The sequence below is a fragment of the Xenopus tropicalis genome, chromosome 1, assembly GCF_000004195.4.
Source record: "Xenopus tropicalis strain Nigerian chromosome 1, UCB_Xtro_10.0, whole genome shotgun sequence".
Classification (NCBI taxonomy): domain Eukaryota; kingdom Metazoa; phylum Chordata; class Amphibia; order Anura; family Pipidae; genus Xenopus; species Xenopus tropicalis.
The window spans coordinates 189,376,211-189,398,891 of NC_030677.2; the positions used below are offsets into that span (position 1 = coordinate 189,376,211).

Sequence of the window (22,681 nt, forward strand, 5' to 3'; positions counted from 1 at the left end):
TAGCACCCCAGACTGTGTGCCAAACGACTGGATCATGCTGCTTTGTCACAGTGTGTTACCGGCAACATCTGGTTAAAATCCACTCATTTAGTGACCTTGCCAAATAAGCCAAATGCCCACATTTGGTCCAAGCCCGAACTAAGATTCAGACTAAGCCCTGGCATTTTAAATAGAGGCCCATACAGCCCCCAGGAATAGTGACTTTCTATGGAACCTATGGAACTCTTATGGTGGGTCGAGCATACATCCCAACTGTCCTGATTCTCACAGTCCCGATTTTAACAGCTCAGACTGAAGTCCCAGATTCTTACTGAAACGTTACACATTTTCCTTTGATCTCCTGCACTGAATGCTAAAAAAAGATACAATGTTCCTCGAACTTAATTAAATAAGTAGCTTTTGGCAGAGAGCCCAGAAATCTTATCAAGCAACACCTGCACTTAGATACAACTGTAACTAATAAGCTAAACAGGTCTCTTGGTAACAACATATAAAACAAGACCCCCAGAAATGTGTTTAAACTTTACATAACCAGGCAAATTTTGTAAAATGAGAGTGGCATTTAGGGGATGTGGTCGGAAAAATGGGCGTGGTTAAAAAAATTCCATTTGTCCCTTTTACATTTCTCAAATGTTGGGAGGTATGGGTAGAGTGGTATGGCAACATACCCTGAAAACAGCAGAAACATGTTCAGGAACCCAAGAGGCATGGAGAATGGCTCCAGGACAAAGGCAGGCTTCTCCTCCTACAAAAATGTGGCCAACATAGAGACCTTCTTCTTCAGACAATAAAGCTTATAGAAGTGAGCCAAAGCAATCTGCGTCCAACAAGGCCACTAACAAAACTCTTTAAATAAGGAAAGGGCAATTGTTTACATTAAAATTGTAGCTTCTTTAATGTAAAATAACAATAATGGCACAGAGAGGAAACACGCAGAGTCTGAAGTGGGAAAGTCCTAATTGCATAAGTATCCGGCCAAGTAAACTTGTCACAAGGCTTGACACTGAATTGAGCCAGTAAATGGCAAACAACATTTCATTCTTACACACAAAAGTATTTTAGGAATTTATCAGTTGCATATACTGAGGTATTTTAAGACGACGTATCCCTATATGCAGAAACTTTCCCCTTGTCAGCTTGTCATTGACGCAGACACAAATCCAGTTGACGAGTACAAAAAAAAAATCTTGACATTTCCTATTCTTAACACTGAGTTGCTTAGTAACTTTCTCCACCTCTACTGTTAAAACGACATTTACATTTCAACCCCTGAAAGCATGCAGGTATATAGGATATATACGCTACAACTGCAACAGATGTCGAAAAGGGGTTAAGTCACCTAACAACTGGAGACAGGAATATTCTAAAACAATATGCCAGGTTTGGGTTTTTTGGGTTGCCTGGGTCAGTGATCCCTGACAACCAAAAAGCAAATTTAGTTACAGGCTGGAAATAGAGAAGGAAGGCTAATAATTTACAAATCTTTTCAGTCTCGGAACTGAGATGTAGGTATACATGTAATTTTTCTCAATAAAGCACTAGAATGTTACTGGCAAAGGAACTGCAGTGCAAGTAAATCTATAATATAAATACAGTTATATGAAAGAATAAGTGATAGGTTTAGCGAAAGAGGAGAGAAAAGGAAGGTGAACAAGGTGATCGATCAAGGTGTATTTTCTGTATTGGGTTTTCAAACAAAAGGGAGTTTTTACTGTGTTATAACTAAATTTACTTTTTCAAATGAATAACATAAAGGATACAATGAAGAAAGCACGGGGTTGATGCACCTAAAAGACTGTACATCGGCTATTGCAGCAAATATAAAGGTAGGGGAACCATGCATTAACCAAACAGGATACACTATGTCATTAGAAAGGTAAAAAGTACAAATTAACTGGGCACTTTACCTTTAAAGGAGATTTGAATTTTCAACAATAAAAAAAAAATGAGAAAAGTTAAACAAGTTTTAGTAAGAGTGAAGAGACACAGAGCTACTAGTAGCAGCTACTTGTTGTGGCTACTAAAATAGACAATGCTGATCATATACTGATAATTGTCTCTACGTGTGTTTTAGCAGAGGCAATTCTCAGTATTGTCTATGGCAGGGGATTTTTTGGAGTTTAGTAGCCGTGACAAGTAGCTGCTACTAAGTAGCTCCGTGTGTCTTTACCCTGTATCTGCCCCTAAATGTTGACTTAAAGGTTAACTAACCCCTTTTTAGCAGCAGTTGTACTGGGAGACCCAATTGGCTTTAACAACATATAGGGGCACATTTACTAATCCACGAACGTCCGAAAAGCGACAGAATGCGTTTTTTTTCGTAATGAACAATGTTTTGCAACTTTTTCACGAATTGTCGCAAATTTTTCGGCCGCTCAATACGAAAAATAATGGCTATGCAAAAGTCGCGACAATTTCTGAAAGTCATAATGGCTATGCAAAAGTCGCGACAATTCGCGAAAGTCGTAATGGCTATGCAAAAGTCGCGACAATTTCCGAAAGTCATAATGGCTATGCAAAAGTCGCGACAATTCACGAAAGTCATAATGGCTATGCAAAAGTCACGACAATTTGCGCAAGTCGTAACGGCTACGAAAAAGTCGTGACGGTGACGAAAAAAAATCGCCAAAAATACGAAAAAGTGTCCAATCCGATTTTTTCCCATTCGGGATTCGGATTCATGGATTAGTAAATCAGCCCCATAGAGTTTCTTTCTTATAGTTAAGGAGATTCCCATGCAAGCAGCGCAGGGAGGTGACGGCGTATTGCACTTTTTATTAGAGAACATATTGTTAAGTGAAGGCAGAGGCAGCCCTGCTGAAATTGGCAAAGGGAAAATGACAGCTAATGCATGAAGTGCAAATTCAGAATGAGAAGAAAGATAGAGCTGTAGAAAGCTTCAATTAATTAACATAACCCAGTGCGACAGTAACTCTGAGATGTACCAGACTGATTTAAATAGGTGACTTTACAATGTCACGGAAAAAAAGGCTCGACGCTTGCTTAGAACATGAAACAATGGAATATGCAGCATCGTCAGTACCCCACAGAGCTCTCCAAATCCCTGCTTCTCCCTTGGTTCTTTATGTCGGAGCTTTAAGGGTTACAGATGACACGTCTATGTCAAGCCTTTGCCACTTGGATACCAGGTGTTAGCCGTACTCAATACAATCTCTGTTACAATTTCTCTTGCAGTATATTGTGTAGCATTGCTCCTCTGCACCCCAAGTCTTTCAAGGGACCCCCCTGCAAGGCTCACTGCTGCTTACATTACACTGAATATAAATAGGTAATGTAGCGCAGGCAGATACTGCTCCTGCCACATTGCATCCTACTGAAACACTGTAGCAGTCTTATAAAAGAGCCCAGTGCCCCTGTTATATCAGTTGTTTCATTACAGAAAATATGTCCCTTTTCCTTGAAATAATCCCCAGTCTTACACAAGAGCATTAGGCTCCAGTAACACTGTATCACTTGCATGGAGGAGGATATTTCTCCTGTATTAGTGGGTCAGTTGCATAAAGGACAGGGCTGCTTTGTGATTGTATAAAGTACCGGATTGCACCTGTAACTTGTATCAGTGCACCAAGTGTGCTGCTTGCCTTTCTATATTTAGGGGCATTTTTATTAACACTGTAGACAAACATCACCATATTAACCAATGACATCTTTGCTTTTGTTTTTTTAACTTGTAGCCATTAAAATCTAATCGCTGATTGGTTGCTATAGGCAACATCACCGGTGATGTTCGTCTCCAGTCTTATGCCCCTATGTGTTCATATATTAAAGGATAAGTAAACCTTTAAAATAAGTTGATGTCAAATTGATGAGAGTGCTATTCTAAGCACTTTTGCGTTTTATATTAATTATTTTTTTGTTAATTCTAGGATATTAAGGGTTAAAAGTACTGTTAATAAGAATGGATTTGCTACAACATCGCCACCTGCTGGTCACTTTGCAAACATGAAGTAGTGGGGAATGTTGTGGAGGAAGTTGTCAGGAGAAAGAGGGCTGGTCGGATATTCTTTAGGTTAGGAAAGTTGTGAGAAAAGTTATCTGAGATTTCTATTTTTTTCCTAACCAGAAGAATCCAAACCCCTAAAACAGGGCTTTACAAATCTAAAAAATTGTACAAACACTGCGTGTCCCAAAGGGGTCTTTCACCTCTAAATGACGTATTATGACGTAGACAATGATAACCTGAGACTGGAATATGAATAGGAGGGGCCCGAAAAGAAAGATAAGTAATAAAAAGTAACAATAATAATCAAATTGTGGCCTCAATAGATTAGGCAACAGATTCTTAGCTATGGGGTCAGTGACTCCCATTTGAAAGCTGCAAAGATGTAGAGGAGGAAGGTAAGTAATTCAAACACTCAGGGGGTATATTTATCATGCTGTGTAAAAAGTGGAGTAAAACATCACTGGTGATCAGATTCTTTGCTTTGGTTTTCTAATTGTTGAAATCTAATTGCTGATTGCTTGCCCTGGGAAACATCCCCGTTAATGCTTCACTCTACTTTTTACACATCATGATAAATATACCTAAATGAAGACCAGTTGCAAAGTTGCTAGGAATAAGACTTATTAAAGGTTAACTTAAAGGTGAACCTCCCCTGGCACAATATAGAGCAGGGGTCCTCAAACGTTTTAAAGAGGAGGCCAGTTCATGGTCCCTCAGACTGTTCAAGGGCTGGGTTATAGTCCTAAAACTATGGCCCGCTCCTGCGTCCTCCCTCTCCCTGCTCCTCCGCTCCCCTCTGTATCCTCCCTCTCCCTGCTCCCCCGCTCCCCTCTGTATCCTCTAACTATCCTCTAATTTCCATCACAAATAACCAGCATGCACCTGCCTTCCATAGGCCCTTAGCTGTCCCATAGTCCCTCCCTCAAAGTGTTTGACTTAAGTGCAGAAAGTTGTATTTCAACAACCTGAAGGCTGTAATATTTTTGGGGGCCAGGACAGTCACCCCCCCACGCTACCAACATTTACTGGCATGCTAACAAGTTTTTTGCTCCTTTGAAGCCACCTACTGGACAAACTAGGAATATACAAACAGAAACACGAGCAAGAGTGCAGAAATCCAAAAAATAGGAAAAAAAGCTTCAGCAGGTTTACTGCAAAACATTTATTGGGGTAGTGGTTACCACTACCCCCAATAAATGTTTTGCAGTAAACCTGCTGAAGCTTTTTTCCTATTTTTTGGATTTCTACAATTGTATTTGGTTGCAGCACAGAGCAACAACTAGGAGCTAAAGCTTTTGTTCGCAAGTATTTTATACAAAGTTCACCAATCATTTTTTATTTTTGTACGAGCAAGAGTGTCTTGCTGAAACACTTTGCTATGAGTTTCATTATTATAAATAAAATTTTATGAAATGTCAGTATATTCTACAGTGCTAGCCAATAAAACTAGGGTGTATATAACAAACCATACCAACTACATATAAATACAAACTGGTACAAAACTAATGTCGGCACTGTCAGCCAGATAGATGCTGATTTTATTAGTAATCACATTTACAAATGTATAGTGGAAAGCTGCTTTGAATTATATTTCAAGCAGATATGCTCTGGCTTTATGTGAATGTGGGGTATGAGAAGGGGTATTGGGAGCTGTTGCCCTTCTTCCATTTGTTAAAGAAATAGAATAAACTAGACCCATATATACAAAAGTATCTGAGCTAAATTGGAACAATTACTAAGACAAACAATTGTCGCATACACAGTAACTAGTGTAACTGGAAAACTATGATAAGAGATGAAATTGTAGAGGTAGTAGGGGTATAAAGAGCAGCAGAGTCAGATGGCCGTGTTGCAATGGACAGGCCTTTGCCTTGCAGATAACACGGGGCCTATTTAGATGTCACGCCGAGACATTTTCAGTTAAAATCAATTAAAGGAAAACTGAATTCTGCTTTGACTGCCTTCATTCCAGCTACCTTTTTCAGGCCAGCCCAAGCCCTTATTAAAAATAATTTGCAACTATAAGGCCGGGGAAAGAAATCTGCTAGCCTCACGGATTTTGTCATATTTCCGCTCTGCCCTAAGGCTGCTATTGTTGATGGCCTTTATGGAAATCTAAATTCAATCAGCAGCTGCAAATTTCATGAGACGTCCATCTTCATGCGAGATTTCTAACCGAGTGTCAAAACAATCCATGGATTTCTCCCCGACGAAACACGCATTGAATTGTAAATTTCATGCAATTTCCTCACGTTTGAATTTCAGCTGCGGGAAAATAGTGCGGAGCTCGACATCCTGTCTGTCAATTTGAGGCGAGCCATTTTTCCTCGTTATCCGCGGAATACTTTTCAAAAGGGTTCCTCTGTGACAATCCCCTAAATGAGAGCCCCGGCTTGTTCCTCCCCCTTGTATCATGCACCACAAAGAACTAACATGTTGTGTCTATTATGGATGACGTTTAATTACTTGGCTAAACAAATGTGGAGCAGAAAGAATGGGGCTCAGCGCTGCACAGTAAATTGTAATAAACACAAACAGCAGATGACTGAGATTCACTATACAGAAATGCTGCTGCCCAATGTGCAAAACCTCCATCTGTTGTTGTCTTTGGTGATTTTTGGTTGTTGCAGCTAAACATACAGATGACCCCAAGTTTGATATCGTAAGGCTTGTTTTTTAAAGGGCACCTATCATAGTAATGCTTTTTCCCACCGGAGGTGCGACTTTATTGAGCCCAATCTCCGTTTGTGGGAAATAATACTATTTATCCCAGACAATTATCCTAGCAAGTTCTATGTGGCCAGCATCAGGAGGGAGCTCTTAGTTCAGATGGCTGTGTTTTAAAAAAAGTAAGCAGCATCCCAGCTTGCTCATTAGAGCGGTGGATTACCTTTAAGTTAACTTTTAGTATGTTGTAGAATGGCCAGTTCTTAGCAACTTTTCAATTGGTCTTCAATTTTTATCATTTTTTAATTATTTGTCTTTCTCTTCTGACTCCAGCAGCCAAAAAATCTATTGCTCTGTGACCATTTCATCGTTATTGTTAGTTTTAACTACTTATCTCTCTTTTTAGAAACAACCCTATTCATATTCCATTTTTAAATTTGAACCTCTGCCTGATTGTTCCTAGCAACCATATAGCTGCTAAAATTCCAAATTAGAGAGTTGCTGAAAATAAAGCTAAATAATTAAAAAAAAAAACACAAATAAAGAAAACTTTAAGACCAATTGCAACTTATTTAAGAAAAGCACTCTCTAAAACATACTAAGGGGCATATTTATTATGCTGTGTAAAAATCGGCGAGAAAATTCGCCACACATCGCCAGGCTTCGCTGCGTAAAAAACGGTGTAAAATCAGCGTCATTTTTACATGTTTTTTCTCATGAACTTACGTAAAATAGTGTAAAATCTGGCATTCAGACGGCAATCTTCTCTATTTATTTTACACAGCTTTTTACACCGTTTTTTCAGCGAATTTGTTTTATACAGCTTAATAAATATGCCCCCATATGTTAATCAAAGGAGAACAACCCCTTTAAGAGCATGCAAATGATGTAGGACTTGGGGTGGAGTCTCTGGAAAAAGAGAAGTACAGTTAATATCACTGGAGGATGTTAAGGCTTATGCCAAACAGGGCTGATTCTTGGCCTGCAGAAAAATGCAGGCCAAGAATGGGCCCCTCCATTGGCATCATAGCATTTTCAGACCAACATTACTGCATGATGCAAATACTTTCAGCACACACTGTCATATCTGGACCAGACTTGGAGTAAAAAGCAGCCCTGGCAAAAAAAAAAAAAAAATCAATGCAGCCCACATATAAACATGCAATTGTCTTCTCCTGTTATATATCTCCAAATATTACATTATCATCAAATATGTCTTAGTATGGCTGAACAGTTTGATGGCATACAGAGGCAGTCAAAGCTTGCATTTTACCACATTATATACCCCACATATTGTAATGTACCAGCATAAAACATCTTAAAACGCTAGGGGTCTACTGAACAGCTGGATGCCCAACTAGCTTTGCCAAACTATGTGGCGTACAGAAGCACCAACTATGTAGATATATAGCAGACTATATTACCACAGCCAAAAACATACAACAAACAACAATGCAGACTCCACTAAAAACCAATAAAACCACTAAAATCAATTTGCCTTGTGTGCAGTCAGAATCACAGTTTGAATATTTTGCCTTGGCCAAATAAGTTTTATGGACAGAAAAAGTGAAGACCTACGCAGAACTGAAAATTAAATAAAATGACTAAAAACAGAATAAAATGACTAAAAATGCACCATAATCACCAAAAATGTTGCAGTGACCTGCAAACAAAATTTCTCATAGAATTTATACTCAGAGCGAAGATTAAGATCAAGGTATGTGTATATTGCTGTGCCTTGATATTCATTAAAAAATAGTAAGTGCAACAAAACACAAACCCACTTTACAAATAGAGGACTTGTTTCATTAATGCTTATATTATACTCCAAACACATTGGAACTGTGTAATGTAAAATTGAATTATATGCATGCATATAATTACATATTGATGACAATCTTGCTAATAGAAACTTTACTCCACAATGGGTGATGTACAAATGATTAATAAGACAGAACATAAATACGGGCACTCACCATGCTGCATGCACTACAAGTCATGTTCCGTTGGGGGGAAGTCGCTGGGGGGATGAGGAAGTAGAGGAAGCAGCAGGCATGTAGCTCCCACGTGTACCTGGGCGTTGGCATCCCATAGGAAGCTCGTTCCCCAGCTCCACTCATTGCCTAGGGGCTGGGGAACGAGAGGGGAGCGAAGGAGTGGCATTAAAAGCGGCTCTACCTTTCCCCAAATCAGAAGTGCTGCATTTAAGTGGATAAACCAAGGGATGGCATTTGCCCACATTTACACAAATTTTTTCCTATACAGTATGTCCTCAGAAACAGTTGTAACTAATGATTGCTCTCCAGTTTTGGCATTTCAACAGCTATTTGGCTGCTAGAGTCCTGCTCACCCTAGCAACCAGACAGCAGTTTGGAATTCATAGTGGAGGATAAATAGGGAAGGACCTCTACAAAGAAATGCTGAGCTGCTAATTCTGTAATTTCCCATTAACCAACACCATGAAGAACATGGCTGCCCCCCCCAGCAAAATTAGTTCATAGTTGTGGCTTTAAGCCTGTGTTAGGAAATATTTCATTATGCTTTCCTACTTTAAAGTACTTAAGGCAACCATATTTAACTACAGAAAGCATGCTAGGATAACAGATTAAATGATTTGGTCATGGTCACAAGGAGTTAACCCTGAACTTTTGGTCAGTGGTAGATTCCTACAGGTGGCAATTCACGCTAAGAACCTATGAGTGAGCGATATCGGGCTAATTCGGTCGTTTGGCCACAGGAACGATGGGTATAGGCGTCTGTCGGTTCGGGTACCACATTAACGAGCCAAGGTGGTCCCTGATCCGACTAAATTTCAAACCTGCCCAAGATCTGGCCGATTTCAGGCCAGATGTCGGTGGGGCAGGCCCGTTGGTAGTGCCCATACATGGGCCGATAAGCTGTATACCGGTCTAAGGGACCAATATTGGCAGCTAGAATCAGCTCGTGTATGGGCACCTTAATTGTTTGAATAATAAACTGTATATACAGTATTTATAAAGAGAAATTTCCATACTGCTTGTATCTGCAGGGGCATTCTCTGCAAGAATAAAATAACACAACCTCACCCATTTGGGGCTGCCAAATCACGAGCTTCTACAGAAAGTCAAAACAAAATAAAGAAATTTAGTATCTCTATACACTAGAAAGTATTAATGCAAACATGTATACAAGGGAGGTCCCACACAATACTCTGTGCCATGCAGTTTATCTATAGGAAGTCAAATAAAATGCCTGCTACAGGTATGTGATCTGTTATCTGGAAACCTGGTATCCAGAAAGCTCTGAATTATAGGAATGCCATCTTCCACAAGCTTCATTTTAATAATTACATTTTTGAAAAATTATTTTTTTTTCTCCTTTTTCTCTGTAGTAATAAAACAGTACTTGGTCCCAAGGAAGATATAATAAATCTTTACTGATGTCAAACAATCCTTTTGAGTTTATTTCATGTTTAAATGATTTTTTAGTAGACAAAGTATGGAGATCCAAATTAGAGAAAGAGCCCTTGTCCAGAAAACCAGGCATTCTGAAAAGCAGGTCCTATATCTGTACTAATATATTTCCCCTTTAAGAATATGCTCTCTACACCCATCTCCATAGAACAGAATTTCTCTATTCCTCTCATTCTAGCCCATAACTTTCCCTAATTAAGCAATGTTTAGGACAACGGTATCTTTGTCTCTGCAAATCTGCTGACTATCCTACATGTCAATCCAAGCACGAGAAGGTAAAAGTATCAGAGGAAGGTCACCCCGTAGAGTCTTTCTATTGCGGCACCGTCCTCTCACTCAGCCAAAAACCTGCCAATATTCACAAATACTGCATTCCTCCGTGGCTCAGATTAGATGCGGGAGAGGTTGCAGGGCAAACGGCTATGCAGAAGGTCAGGGGAAAATGGCTTGGCCGGCCTACGCCACTAAGGAAAACCATTGCTTGCAAGCAATAAAGCTTAATTGAAACTGACATAATGATTGATTATACCCAAGGTTATAAAAAAGGTATTTAAAGTATATGCTGGTGTATCTCGTCTGCCTATTATATCGCTATCAATCACCAAGCTCCCATATTCTAAATAACATGATTAGTAGACAAACTTTAATTCCCCTTGCTAGTACCCTGCAATATGTTTTAAGGGTCATTTATTCAAAGTAATATTTGTATTGGTTTCCTTTGTATCCTAAATTTTGTGAGCTTTATAGATGGCAGAAAAATGCCCTGCATGCCTTTAGCCTTAGCAAGAAACACAGCACTGCCCGGCATTAAAGGGGTGGTTTACTTTAACTTTTAGTATGTTATAGAATGGCCTATTCTTAGCAACTTTTTAATTAATCTTTTTTTATAGTTTCCAGGTTTCAAATACGGGTCACTGATCCCAGCAGCCAAACAACTATTGCTCTGTTATTGTTACTTTTCAATACTTATCTTTCTATTCAGGCCTGCCTCTATTCATATTTCTGCCTCTCTTTCAACCCGCTGCCTGGTTTCTAGGTTAAATTGGACCCTAGCAACCAGACAGATCCTTAGGGTAAGAGCCCACGGATCAGTTGCAGGCAACAAAACGCTTCGAAAAGGCTTTCCACCGGCAACAACAGGAGTTGCCGGTATAAAGCCCTTGGTATCTAAAAAGCTAAATAATTCAACGACTGCAAATGATAAAAAGTGTTTCAGAATAGCACTCTCTAAATAATACTAAAAGTTAATTTAAAGGTGAGCAACCCCTTTAATTAGATAAGTAGGATAAAGTGAAATAGAAATATTTAAAAATAGAACACTATGCAGACCATAATATTATCCCAAATGCCTCTAATACAGATAATCATCTATACAGTTCCCCTGGCTACTTTCCACCATTTTGTGCCCAATCACCCATTTACCACAATCAATAGGTCTGTGAACAGACACACACACTGAAGATCAGGGGAATAATCAGTCTCTGCACTTCAGAAGGATATATGCGCCACACTGTTGCTGGGAAGCTTAAGTACCAAACTAGTCTTAAATATATATGCAACAGTCTCATTTCTTTTGGTGGCAAGTATCACAGCATAGAGGAGTATCCTTCCACCCTTCCATATAAACCACCCTTGGTGGGAACATGACCAACTCTTTGAAGAATTCTGTACTCTGTATACCAGTGATCCCCAACCAGTGGCTCGGGGGCAACATGCTGCTCACCAACCCCTTGGATGTTGCTCCCAGTGGCCTCAAAGCAGGTGCATATTTTTGAATTTCTGATTTGGAGGCAAGTTTAAGAGGCATAAAAACCATGTGTACTGCTAAACAGAGCCTCTAGTAGTCTGCAATTAACCAATCTGAGCCCTTATTGGCCACCTACTAGGAAAGTTTTTGCGCTTGTGTTGCTCTCCAGCTTTTTTTTCATTGAAATGTTGCTCATGGGTAAAAAAGGTTGGGAATCCCTATACACTCCACACAAATCAGCCCAAGGAATACCTGGGAGCCTGAAAAACAATGGTGGTCTCCCACTGATCAGTCCATAGGTGAATGGACAAATCCTGTATGAGGGGCCACACAAAGAAAACAGCTAGCTTTCTATTATCCTGATCATTTGTACAAAGGGAATGAACAATAAGAAAAGCAGTGAGTTAAGAAAAGAGAAGCTGAGACACCTCTACACTTTCTCATGCACAGATGCTTCATGCACTGGCCAACATGGTGCCCCAGCAGATACAACTGTCGAACCCAGCCAATCCCCTGGCCAATTGTACAGTCTGGAATGTTCCATCCCCGTACATGCACAGATAATCATAACACACATCATTTTGTACACTCTTCTCTGTGTGTGTGGCTGCCTTTAGAATCACTGAGCGACATCTAACAAACTGACCCCTCTGCAGATTTTACCGTTTCCTTCCCCTTTAATTTAATAAGACAGAAAATAGTATTCGTTTTTCTGTAAATTGCATTTTTTTCTCTTTATACAGCAGCTAATTTGTGCATGACACACTAAGAGAAGCCAGTATGCATTCCAAGCTACTCAGCTGTATTGTCTGTAACTGGCAGCACAATGTCTTGGCAAGGAATGCCAACATGGAATGCTTCCCAATTTAATATGACAAAAATGATATGTGGGAGGAAAAACCAAATAAGATAAATAAACATTACATAAAAACACGGTGGGGGGGGGCTTCATTAAAGAAAAAAAAAATTGTCTGCCACTAAAATAAATGGAATGTCTGTTTAATTTGGTTAAATAGGAATTCTCGTCCCCCCTGCTGCTGTTATGCTAATAGGCATGAATGGTGTGCAGAATGGCTAGCATTGTATTCTGTATTCTGTACAATGACAAGGGCTGCTATATTCCATGTTGCTATACATAGAAGCTGGTGGGCCTGACTGCAGCTCCAAGCAATAGCTCTGCAACATCTTGCACTTGGCACTTCCCTTCCCAAATGGCTGCTTTTACACTATTTATCTCATTTTATATGATATGCTTCTAGGGTAAGCAAATTCTCCCAGCTTTCTGCTTTTGAACTTATTTTTATCCCCATATGTAAATACCAAAGGACAAAAGCATTTATTACAGGACTCGAGGATTTGGTACCTACTGAGGAAATTATATGATAATATTATAACTACAATCTACTTAAATGCATTAGGCAACTAACTCAAATAAGGCAAGCAATCTGGCAGCTTTCATTTTTAAGTATAAATAGGTACACATAAGATGTATCACGTACATGAATACGGGTCTGGACTGGGGACTCAAAATAGGCCCTGACATTTTAGGTACACAGTTGCCCAAACAGCCCCCCACCAGCCCAATAAATAGTGAGTGTCTATGGCATCTTACAGCAGCCCCTCTGGCATTTGCTAGAACCTACAGATTGCCAGTCCAGGCCTGAATGAATATACCAAGGCCTACACCCTTTAAGTTTGCTGATCGTAATAGACTACTTTATAGAATTCTGGAAGTTTACAACTGAAGTGAATTATTACTGGTCCTAATGCAAGTATATACTTTTCATCAACAGTCAGAAAACTACATAGTCCAAAACCCTCAGGTCCCTGAAGTTTCATAGTGTAACTGTAAGGATTAATCTTATGCCAAGATTAAGATTAACTTCTAGGCGATTCAGAGGAAGCCTACCCCCCCCCCCCCCCATGGTCCTAAAAGGATCATCATTAGCCTTGTGTTCACTACAGAGCTGTCAACCTGACAGCTTTGGTGCTCGTGTGGAAATTACCACGTCAAAATTCCCGAAAAATCGGGAACTGGGGGTGAGCCTTCAAAATCAGGTAACTCCCAAAGTCGGCTCTGTCACTACCTTGCTAACTAGGCTCCCAACCTATCAGCTAGTAGACACTTCAGGGAGAGATTTTCATACATTTGAAGCTCCAGGTAAAACCAATTGCTCTGGGTGAATTTTTTTAAAGATATTTTGCAATTTACATTAACAATTAATTTTTTTAATTTTCAAAACTTTTTCAGTTTTTATTATGGTAAGTAAGGATATAATGAATTCTGTGACAACCACACCACCTGCTGGTCAGTTTCTGTAACTGTAAGGTTGGAGAGACAGTAGAGAGAGACCTACAGAAGGAAAACAGAGAAGTGTTCTGATGCTGCTCTGCTCAGGAGAGGGATCAGAAGCCTAAGATGACCTTTCTCATACCTGAGCAAAGGAGAATCAGATACATATCTGTCTCTTATCTTTCTCTCTCTTCCAGAGGCCAAAGGCAGTGAGATTAAATTCCTGTCCAATAATAAAATGTAATCATTTTGAATTGATACCCTGCATGTGTAGGTACAAGGCAATAATAAATTATACTGATACTAAATGCTGCTGACATTTTTTAAGCATAACTAAAAGTAGCTTAAATTTTTTTTTAGATGTAGGGGTTTCCTATTCTCCTTACTTAATAAAACTCAGATATTGATATTTCCTGTTACTATGTATAATATTCTAACTGATGCACAAGAGCCATAAATACCAAGAATTACCAAGAAATACTCAACCCGCACCCAACCCTAACCCACCCACTCCCAACCCGGCTTCCTCCCTCTATTTATAGACCCACTCCCGCCCCGCAATGATGTCACAAAAGGGGGCGGGGCACATCGGGCGCGCGTCTATAAATTAGAGAGCCGGAAGAGGAAGCTGGCAGTGTAAGGTTTAGGGTAGGGAGGGTGAGAGGTCAACCCTAACCCGCCCGCAACCCGCAGTTGATGTGGCAAAGTCTATCCGAACCCGCGGGTATTGGGCCGGCCCGCATATCACTAGTATGTATATATATTTTCATTATTTACAAATAGTCCGCACTCCCATATTACTCAAATTATGTATGGCCTCTCTGGGTGCTGCAAAGCGGTTGTTCCATGTATAGAATACTCCAAAGATTATGCGCACTCCACTTCCAAATGTTAGACTTTATTCATGGATAATCACATATCTGTTACATCAACGTTTCGGTCCTGGTCTAGGGGATTATCCATGAATAAAATCTTTGGAGTATTCTATATATTTTCATTTATATAGTGCTACTAATGAACGCAACACTGCAAATGAACTTCTATGGGTCCCATGACCTATATTTTAAATGGTTAAGAACTTCTTGGTGACTTATAATATTATATTTTGCATTAGGGGGTTCACTGGTAAAAAGTACCTATAACAATAAAATTGTAGCCTCCCAGAGGAACAGTTTTTGAAAGCTGGAAAGAACCAGAAGAGGAAGGCAAATAATTCAAAAACTAAAGCAAAAACGAAGACTAGTTGAAAAGTTGCTAAGAATAGGCCATTCTATAACATACTAAAAGTTAACCTGACGTTGAACAGCGCCTTTAATTTTGGGTACACAGATGCTGCTGAACCAAAATGCCCAAATTGCCAAACCCCTGATTATAAGTAATTACAAATAATACTGTAATTAAATATAATACAGTAGATTCAATGTAGATTTTATGTAATACAAAACTTATTTGTATCAGGACGCAGATAATTTCTACTTGTAACCAAGCAGTATTATTATGTATTTTGTTGTTAAACCATGCAAACAAATGGCCACTGCTACAAAGAGCAAAATAATATCTATTTCTAATTGCACAGAAAATGGAAGGTTAATTCTTACCTACATCATCACTTTATAATAACAATAATATCATACTGTAAGCAAGTCCTGTGCAGAACAGATCCTATTTTTCAAACAATGCTGCCCCCCTCTGGACACAAATGGTCTTTATGAAATGTACAATCAAACAGCAAATAAAACATGAAAAGAAATCCAGTTCCCAGCAGCACCCTGCCACAGCGGCAACTCTAGGAACTGTAGTTCTGCAACAAAATCCTGAAGGTTGTTAATCCCTGTTTTACGCATAATTTAAAAATCGACTTTTTAGCAATAAATACATAAAATCAGCAAACAAACACATCACAAACATATTTCTGTTAGCAGCACGTTATCACATTCTTTAGTGTTGTATCTATGTAACCAATTTTCTTAATATGGAAAAAAAATTAAGATTCTTTTTAAAGGGGAACTAAACCTCTAAATACAAATATGGGTAGAAATGCTGTATTTTATATAATGAATTTACTTCCTATGTCTCTGAATCTCTATAACAGTCATTATTAAATCATGATTAAGTTGTGCACAATTTACAATTTTAAATTGTGTTAGGAGTGTCAGTGACACTGCACATGCTTAGTGCAATTCGGGCAGCTGTTCAGGAGCTATGCTTAGGGGTTGTTGGAAATCATCAAGGAAAAAAATGAGACTTGGATGTCCTATAAGCGGATGGCGGATGCTACAGGGCTGAATTATTAAATTCTGACGTGAATTGCACTAGTACAGGGAATCAGCAGGAAAGTAGATGGGGGGCAGTTTTAGACATCTGGGCAAATATAAGAACTCAACTGACTGCAACATCAAACAACCCTCCCTTTTTTGAGGATCTGACACATGCTTAGCACGAGGGCTTGCTGGAATGCTGGCACAGGGGGACATGGTATCCACGTCATACCAATTAACACTTTAATCCATATAGTGCAGATTGCCTCTATCATCACTTTGTTAGGCAAAATTGCTAATTAAAATAAGCCTCCTACTTCAGTCACCTCGATATAAGTGCCACATTCTGATACAAGGGGGGGGGCAACCAATTAATAATGCCCTATAGCTGTGCCCAAACACTTATTATTACATATTATAATATGTAACTTGTGCTATAATTACAGCCATAAGGACCGGCAGCAGCTGGTTGGCCCTGGAAGACAGAGGGACATGTGTGTTCTGACTGATGCCCAGTTTCAATGTATATGTCCAATATTGGCCAGTTATGGCAGGTGTGGGAAGGGGGTAATCAATTTGTTGGTCTGTGGCCCAATGGCTTCTATTGACGCTACCTTTACCTCGTCACAGTAGCACCTTCTCATTTCTTTAAACTGTCCGGCTCCAATAAGCACATTATTCCCCCCGGCTCTCAGGATGTAGGGGCACGGCAATGTAACACAATCAATGCCAACTGTGCCACTATTCCCTCTGGCATTAGTTCTGGTCTCAGAAGGGCACAGAACAGGCACATTACTTATTGTTTAATCAGATTATTGGTACCACTATACTTATTAAATACAATTATCTTTGGTATTATTACATGTTTTATTTTGTTGGCTATTACTGTACCTTTAGAAGTGGGGTGATTTATCTACTTTAACCATTTCATATCTGTTAAACATGGTGGGGTACTGGGTTTAACCCTAAAAACTGAACTAGCCAATTGGCTACGGCCTGCCTGAGGATGCAGGGAGCTGAAGGGCAATTCCAGTTTCACAGCCTAGTGTGGCATATAGCAGGCCCCTATGGCTCCAATAGAAGCAACAAAAGCATTAGGAGCAACACACGCAGCCAGCAGATGCACAGTAGCCTGCCTGTTACCTGTCCAGCTTCTCTGCTCAGGGACATAATAGTATTTATTGCCAAACTGGTCAGTGCCAATGTGGTGCCTGACTGTGCCCAGAGTTCTCTGCAGCAAAGCCCACAGCTTGTCCATCTCTGCCCGGAGCCCCAGTCACTGCTCTACAGGGAAATGTCTCAGGTTAGTTCGGACAGTAAGCCACGCCCCCGTGTAGCCATTGGCTGTTGTGGTCGCTTAGCAATCACTTCCTTTAGCTCTTCTTCCGCTCACTCCAAGTTCCGGAAGTATGTGGGTGGGGCTTGTGTCAGTATCTATGTGAGACTTTAGAATGAGATCTAAAACCTAGAACTTTATATAATTATTCCTATAACCAAAGCGCAGCTAGTGTACCTTATAGCCGCCATTATAGCCAAACGCTGAGAGAGATTTTGCTGGCAGTGCTGCCGCTCTACTATAGCGCAAGGAGCATGCTGGGAGATGTAGTTCTCAAATCAGTGATGGCTATATAATTATTTGGGTAACAGATAGAGACTTACCAACTGCCCGAGATTAACACTCTCCCTTTATTCTGTATTCACTGTTTCTGCCCTATGTATTTCACTTTGAATAAAATTATTATTTCAAGTAACCAAAAATCTGCTTCCTGTCCTCCTACCACAGATTTGCCCTCTGTCATGTACATGGCGTGTAGCAGCAATGCCGATTGTGCACAGTACTGAAGTTGGTTTCTTGTTCAGTCATTCAATAAAAAAATGGTATTTAAAAGAATACTGACTCATAGGCAGGTTTGCCTTATATAAGCTACAGTTTGTTTCAGCCTGGCCCATGGCTCTGCATGAAAAGTGGCATCAATGTGGGCATCTTTGCAATTCTGTCTGTTTGAATAACTAACAAGGGCGCTAAAGGGGTTAAACGACCACGGGCCACTGATTTCAACCTATACATTTGCAGGCATGGGTGCCCCGTATTGTATGCACCCAGTTCCAGCCTGGCCCAAAATCACCTTTAACCCTTCAGCACCTGTTAATTAATCAAAAAGACAGAATTGCAAAGATGCCCACATTGATGCCACTTTACCTGCCCAGAACAATTTTGGAAAAGGCCAGAACAGGGTGCATACAGTGCAGGGCACCCATGCCTGCAAATATATAGGTTGAAATCAGTGGCTTATGGTCATTTAACCCCTTCAGCACCCTTGCTACTTATTCAAATAGACAGAATTGCAAAGATGCCCACATTGATGCCACTTTACCTGCCCAGAACAATTTTGGAAAAGGACAGAACAGGGTGCATACAGTGGGGGGCACCCATGCCTGCAAATATATAGGTTGAAATCAGTGACCCAAGGTCATTTAACCCCTTCAGTACCCTTGTTACTTATTCAAATAGGCAGAATTGCAAAGATGCCCACATTGATGCCAATTTTCCTGCCCAGAACCATTTTGGAAAAGGCCAGAACAGGGTGCATACAGTGCGGGGCACCCATGCCTGCAAATATATAGGTTGAAATCAGTGGCTTATGGTCATTTAACCCATTCAGCACCCTTGTTACTTATTCAAATAGACAGAATTGCAAAGATGCCCACATTGATGCCACTTTACCTGCCCAGAACAATTTTGGAAAAGGCCAGAACAGGGTGCATACAATGCGGGGCACCCATGCCTGGAAATGTATAGGTTGAAATCAGTGACCCAAGGTCATTTAACCCCTTCAGTACCCTTGTTACTTATTCAAATAGGCAGAATTGCAAAGATGCCCACATTGATGCCAATTTTCCTGCCCAGAACCATTTTGGAAAAGGCCAGAAAAGGGTGCATACAGTGTGGGGCACCCATGCCTGGAAATGTATAGGTTGAAATCAGTGACCCAAGGTCATTTAACCCTTCAGTACCCTTGTTACTTATTCAAATAGGCAGAATTGCAAAGATGCCCACATTGATGCCAATTTTCCTGCCCAGAACCATTTTGGAAAAGGCCAGAACAGGGTGCATACAGTGGGGGGCACCCATGCCTGCAAATATATAGGTTGAAATCAGTGGCTTAAGGTCATTTAACCCATTCAGCACCCTTGTTACTTATTCAAATAGACAGAATTGTAAAGATGCCCACATTGATGCCACTTTTCCCACCCAGAACCATTTTGTACATACCGTGTGAAGGATTAATATGATTATGAACTCAGTGCTAAAAATCTGTGTACATGTTTTTTCGTCTCTGTCTTTCTTAAATTATCTTAGCCATCCTGTTATTATACAAGTTGTGTTTGTCCTTGTTGATCTCAGCAAATGTTCAAGGTTAACAAACCAAAATAAGTGTCAGCAGCTACTCTAAATGAATTTCTGTTTTCTGCTAATAACTGCAAGGCATATGTGCCCACCCATGTTACGTAAGCATAATGGAATATCTTTATCTACATGTATATAATCTGTGGCAAAGCCATCAATAAACTGGATTTGTTAAGAGATTCACTACTTGTCTGTGTCTCTCTGTGCAAGTTCCCGGATCCATATCACGTGACAGTGTACCAACAAGAGAGCCCGGGGTCCTAATAATCGGTAAAACCCTAACACCGTGCATACACTTTAACTCTTTAGTTACTTATTCATTGGACCCAATAAGAAACTAATGCCATTTTGTTGTTAGTTTTCTGCCCAGAAATGTTTTGGGCCGGGCTAAAACAAGCTGTAGTTTATGTAGAACAACTCTGCCTATGAATGTGTACTTTAAAATCTGTGGCCCAAGGTCATCTAATTGTTTCAAATACCATTTTTTTATTCACTGACTGAATAAGAAACCAACTTTAAGGCACAAATAAGAAACTGGTTGAATAAAAAAACAACTGCAATGCCGTGAGTGCACTGACTTTTAGAATGAGTCAGTGATGTTGGCTATTCAACTAAAATCTTGTTTACGTCTCTGTGATTTTTCTGAGGCAGAAAGACAGCGCATGGTGTCCTAATAAATATTATAGCAGGAATTTTTAACTTAGGGGATAGTACCCAAAACTAGGTCCTGGCAACGTATGGGGTGGGACCCAATGATTTGCTGTATATGAAAGATATGTGAAGTATCTTTTTACAATAGAAAATAGTCATTAAAACAAGGTACATAACTGACTATAAACCAGCTGATTCCTAAACTTAATGTGGGTCCCCTGTGGAAATGGTGAAAAAAAACACAGTATTAAACCCTTGCAGTACAATACAGAAGTGAGAGAGGAAGCAACACAAATGAGAGACCCAAGGGATCACTGACTGGTGCTGTGTGCAAAATAGTGCTCACTTCTACATTTTTAACTCACAGTGTGATGTTTTCACCCAACACTCTACTGTAATTGCATGCAGTGCAAAATGTGTAGGTGGGCAATTTATAGCAACTGATTAATCAAACCTGGTATAAAATGTGTTCCTGCTTTATGAATCTGGCTGTGTGTGCAGATGTGCAGAATGCAGATTACATATATAGGAGCACCTATAGGAACAACAAACAAAGGGAATCGTTGAATAACACCCAACTCAAGACAGACATACTCTACAAAACAGGCCCAATAGCCATATTGGTGCATAGCACAAAGTGGCATTTTGACTAGAGCAGTGCTGCTCCCAATATTCTCTGCACAGACCTTCCAGCAAAGTCCCAGCAGCTCTCACAGTAGGGACTGTTGGAGGAATGAAGACAGGCCTGTATTTCTATGTAGGCACCTGTGAGCCTAAGTGCTTTTATAGAAAGAAAATCCTCTCAGCCCACTGCCAGACACTTACAACTATATTTGATGGCAGAGCTGAGGGAGAGTGGAGTGGTACAGCCTTGACTGGGACACTTCAGCTTCACATAATGGGATAGGGGTTTATGACAGGGACTCTTGCATTATTTATATCATGAAAACAAAGAGGAAATCTGTCTGCAATGGTGCCTTGGGTTACAAAAATGTGCTAGAGATGAATATATTTATATAGGTATAGAATATCTGTACCTCCTGTGGGATATTTATGCATAGCCAGGATGTAGTGAGGTCATCGCTCAGGAGGAAGCCGAAAGTGGCGAAACGCGTCAGCAGTGAGAGAGGACGCAGAGGAGGAGCACTATACAGGGCAGGACTGCTGAACCCAGGAACGACACTGCAGGTCGGGAACAGGGAAAGAAAAAAGGAGCAGCCACCTGATCCATACCAGTGACTCCTGACATGCGCATCCTATACTCTGTGAGTGTATTGGGAAGTTTTATTTATATTAATTTATTTAAGTTTTTACACATATGGCGTATGCATTTATCCCACAGTAAGTGCACAGAAGGGGAAGGGAAACAGAAAGGTTGTGGAATTAACCTAAAGTTGCTAAAGTTGGAAATTTACCTATGTGAAGTGGTTCCTAACACTGCCTGAAATTAAGAGGTGGGAAAGCAGAGAGTCATGAGCTACAAGCGAACCAATTGGATGCCATATAAACCCAAGGGGGTCTGTAAGTAGATTGGCATTTGGAAAGGGATATCACAACTGGGCACAAAAGGGTGATGTAAGTTAAAGTTATCACTGGTGTTAAAAAGCACATGAGAGTGCACATTGTGAAGTAATAACAGTATTACACTATATATATATTTTTTTTCTTTTTTTCCTCATAAGACCTCATCGCTAAGTCTAAAGCAGAAGAGGGCACTTTGGAGTAATTTATTGGACTTTATTTGACCTGGGACACAAGGTATCTGAAGTGAGGAGCATACACTGAAAATTGCACTTATTTATATTTGTAAAAGTTGTCTAGAACTTATGACTGTGGGGTGTTTTTTTACTGAACCATCAAGATCTACCATTTAAGGCACTTTCTCAGCATGCTGTTATAGCAACATAGGGAAGGCAATTGAATTGCATTCAGCTTTGACACGTATTATATTGTTATGTATGTAAATAAACAAGCATGAAGATGAAGACCCAGCATAGCTGTTTATGATCATGCTCTGATGTTGTGATCTTCTGGTCTCCGGTAAGTCTTGATTTACATTTCAGGCACCAAAACCCACATCACTGATTCATTATTTGCCTCCTTTTATTGGTGATAATAGATAATGATAGGACTTTTTTTTATAGATGTATAGGCTAGATTTTAAGAAAACCTCGCTACGTAGATCTGCTTTCCTATTCTCATTTAAAATTGCTTCTGAGGCACAGTTCTAATTGATGGTG

At 40.0% G+C, this 22,681-nt stretch overlaps 1 protein-coding gene across 1 annotated transcript in view; it reads right to left on the minus strand.

The window, feature by feature from the left end:
- Window positions 1-17,777, minus strand: part of ndufaf2 (NADH:ubiquinone oxidoreductase complex assembly factor 2) — a 49,669-nt gene extending 31,892 nt beyond the window's left edge. Inside the window, exon 1 of the mRNA XM_002934202.5 lies at window positions 17,525-17,777. Coding sequence (XP_002934248.2) covers window positions 17,525-17,639 — 115 coding nt within the window. The 5' untranslated portion in view covers window positions 17,640-17,777. The remainder of the gene's footprint in view (window positions 1-17,524) is intronic.
- Window positions 17,778-22,681: the final 4,904 nt, after the last annotated feature.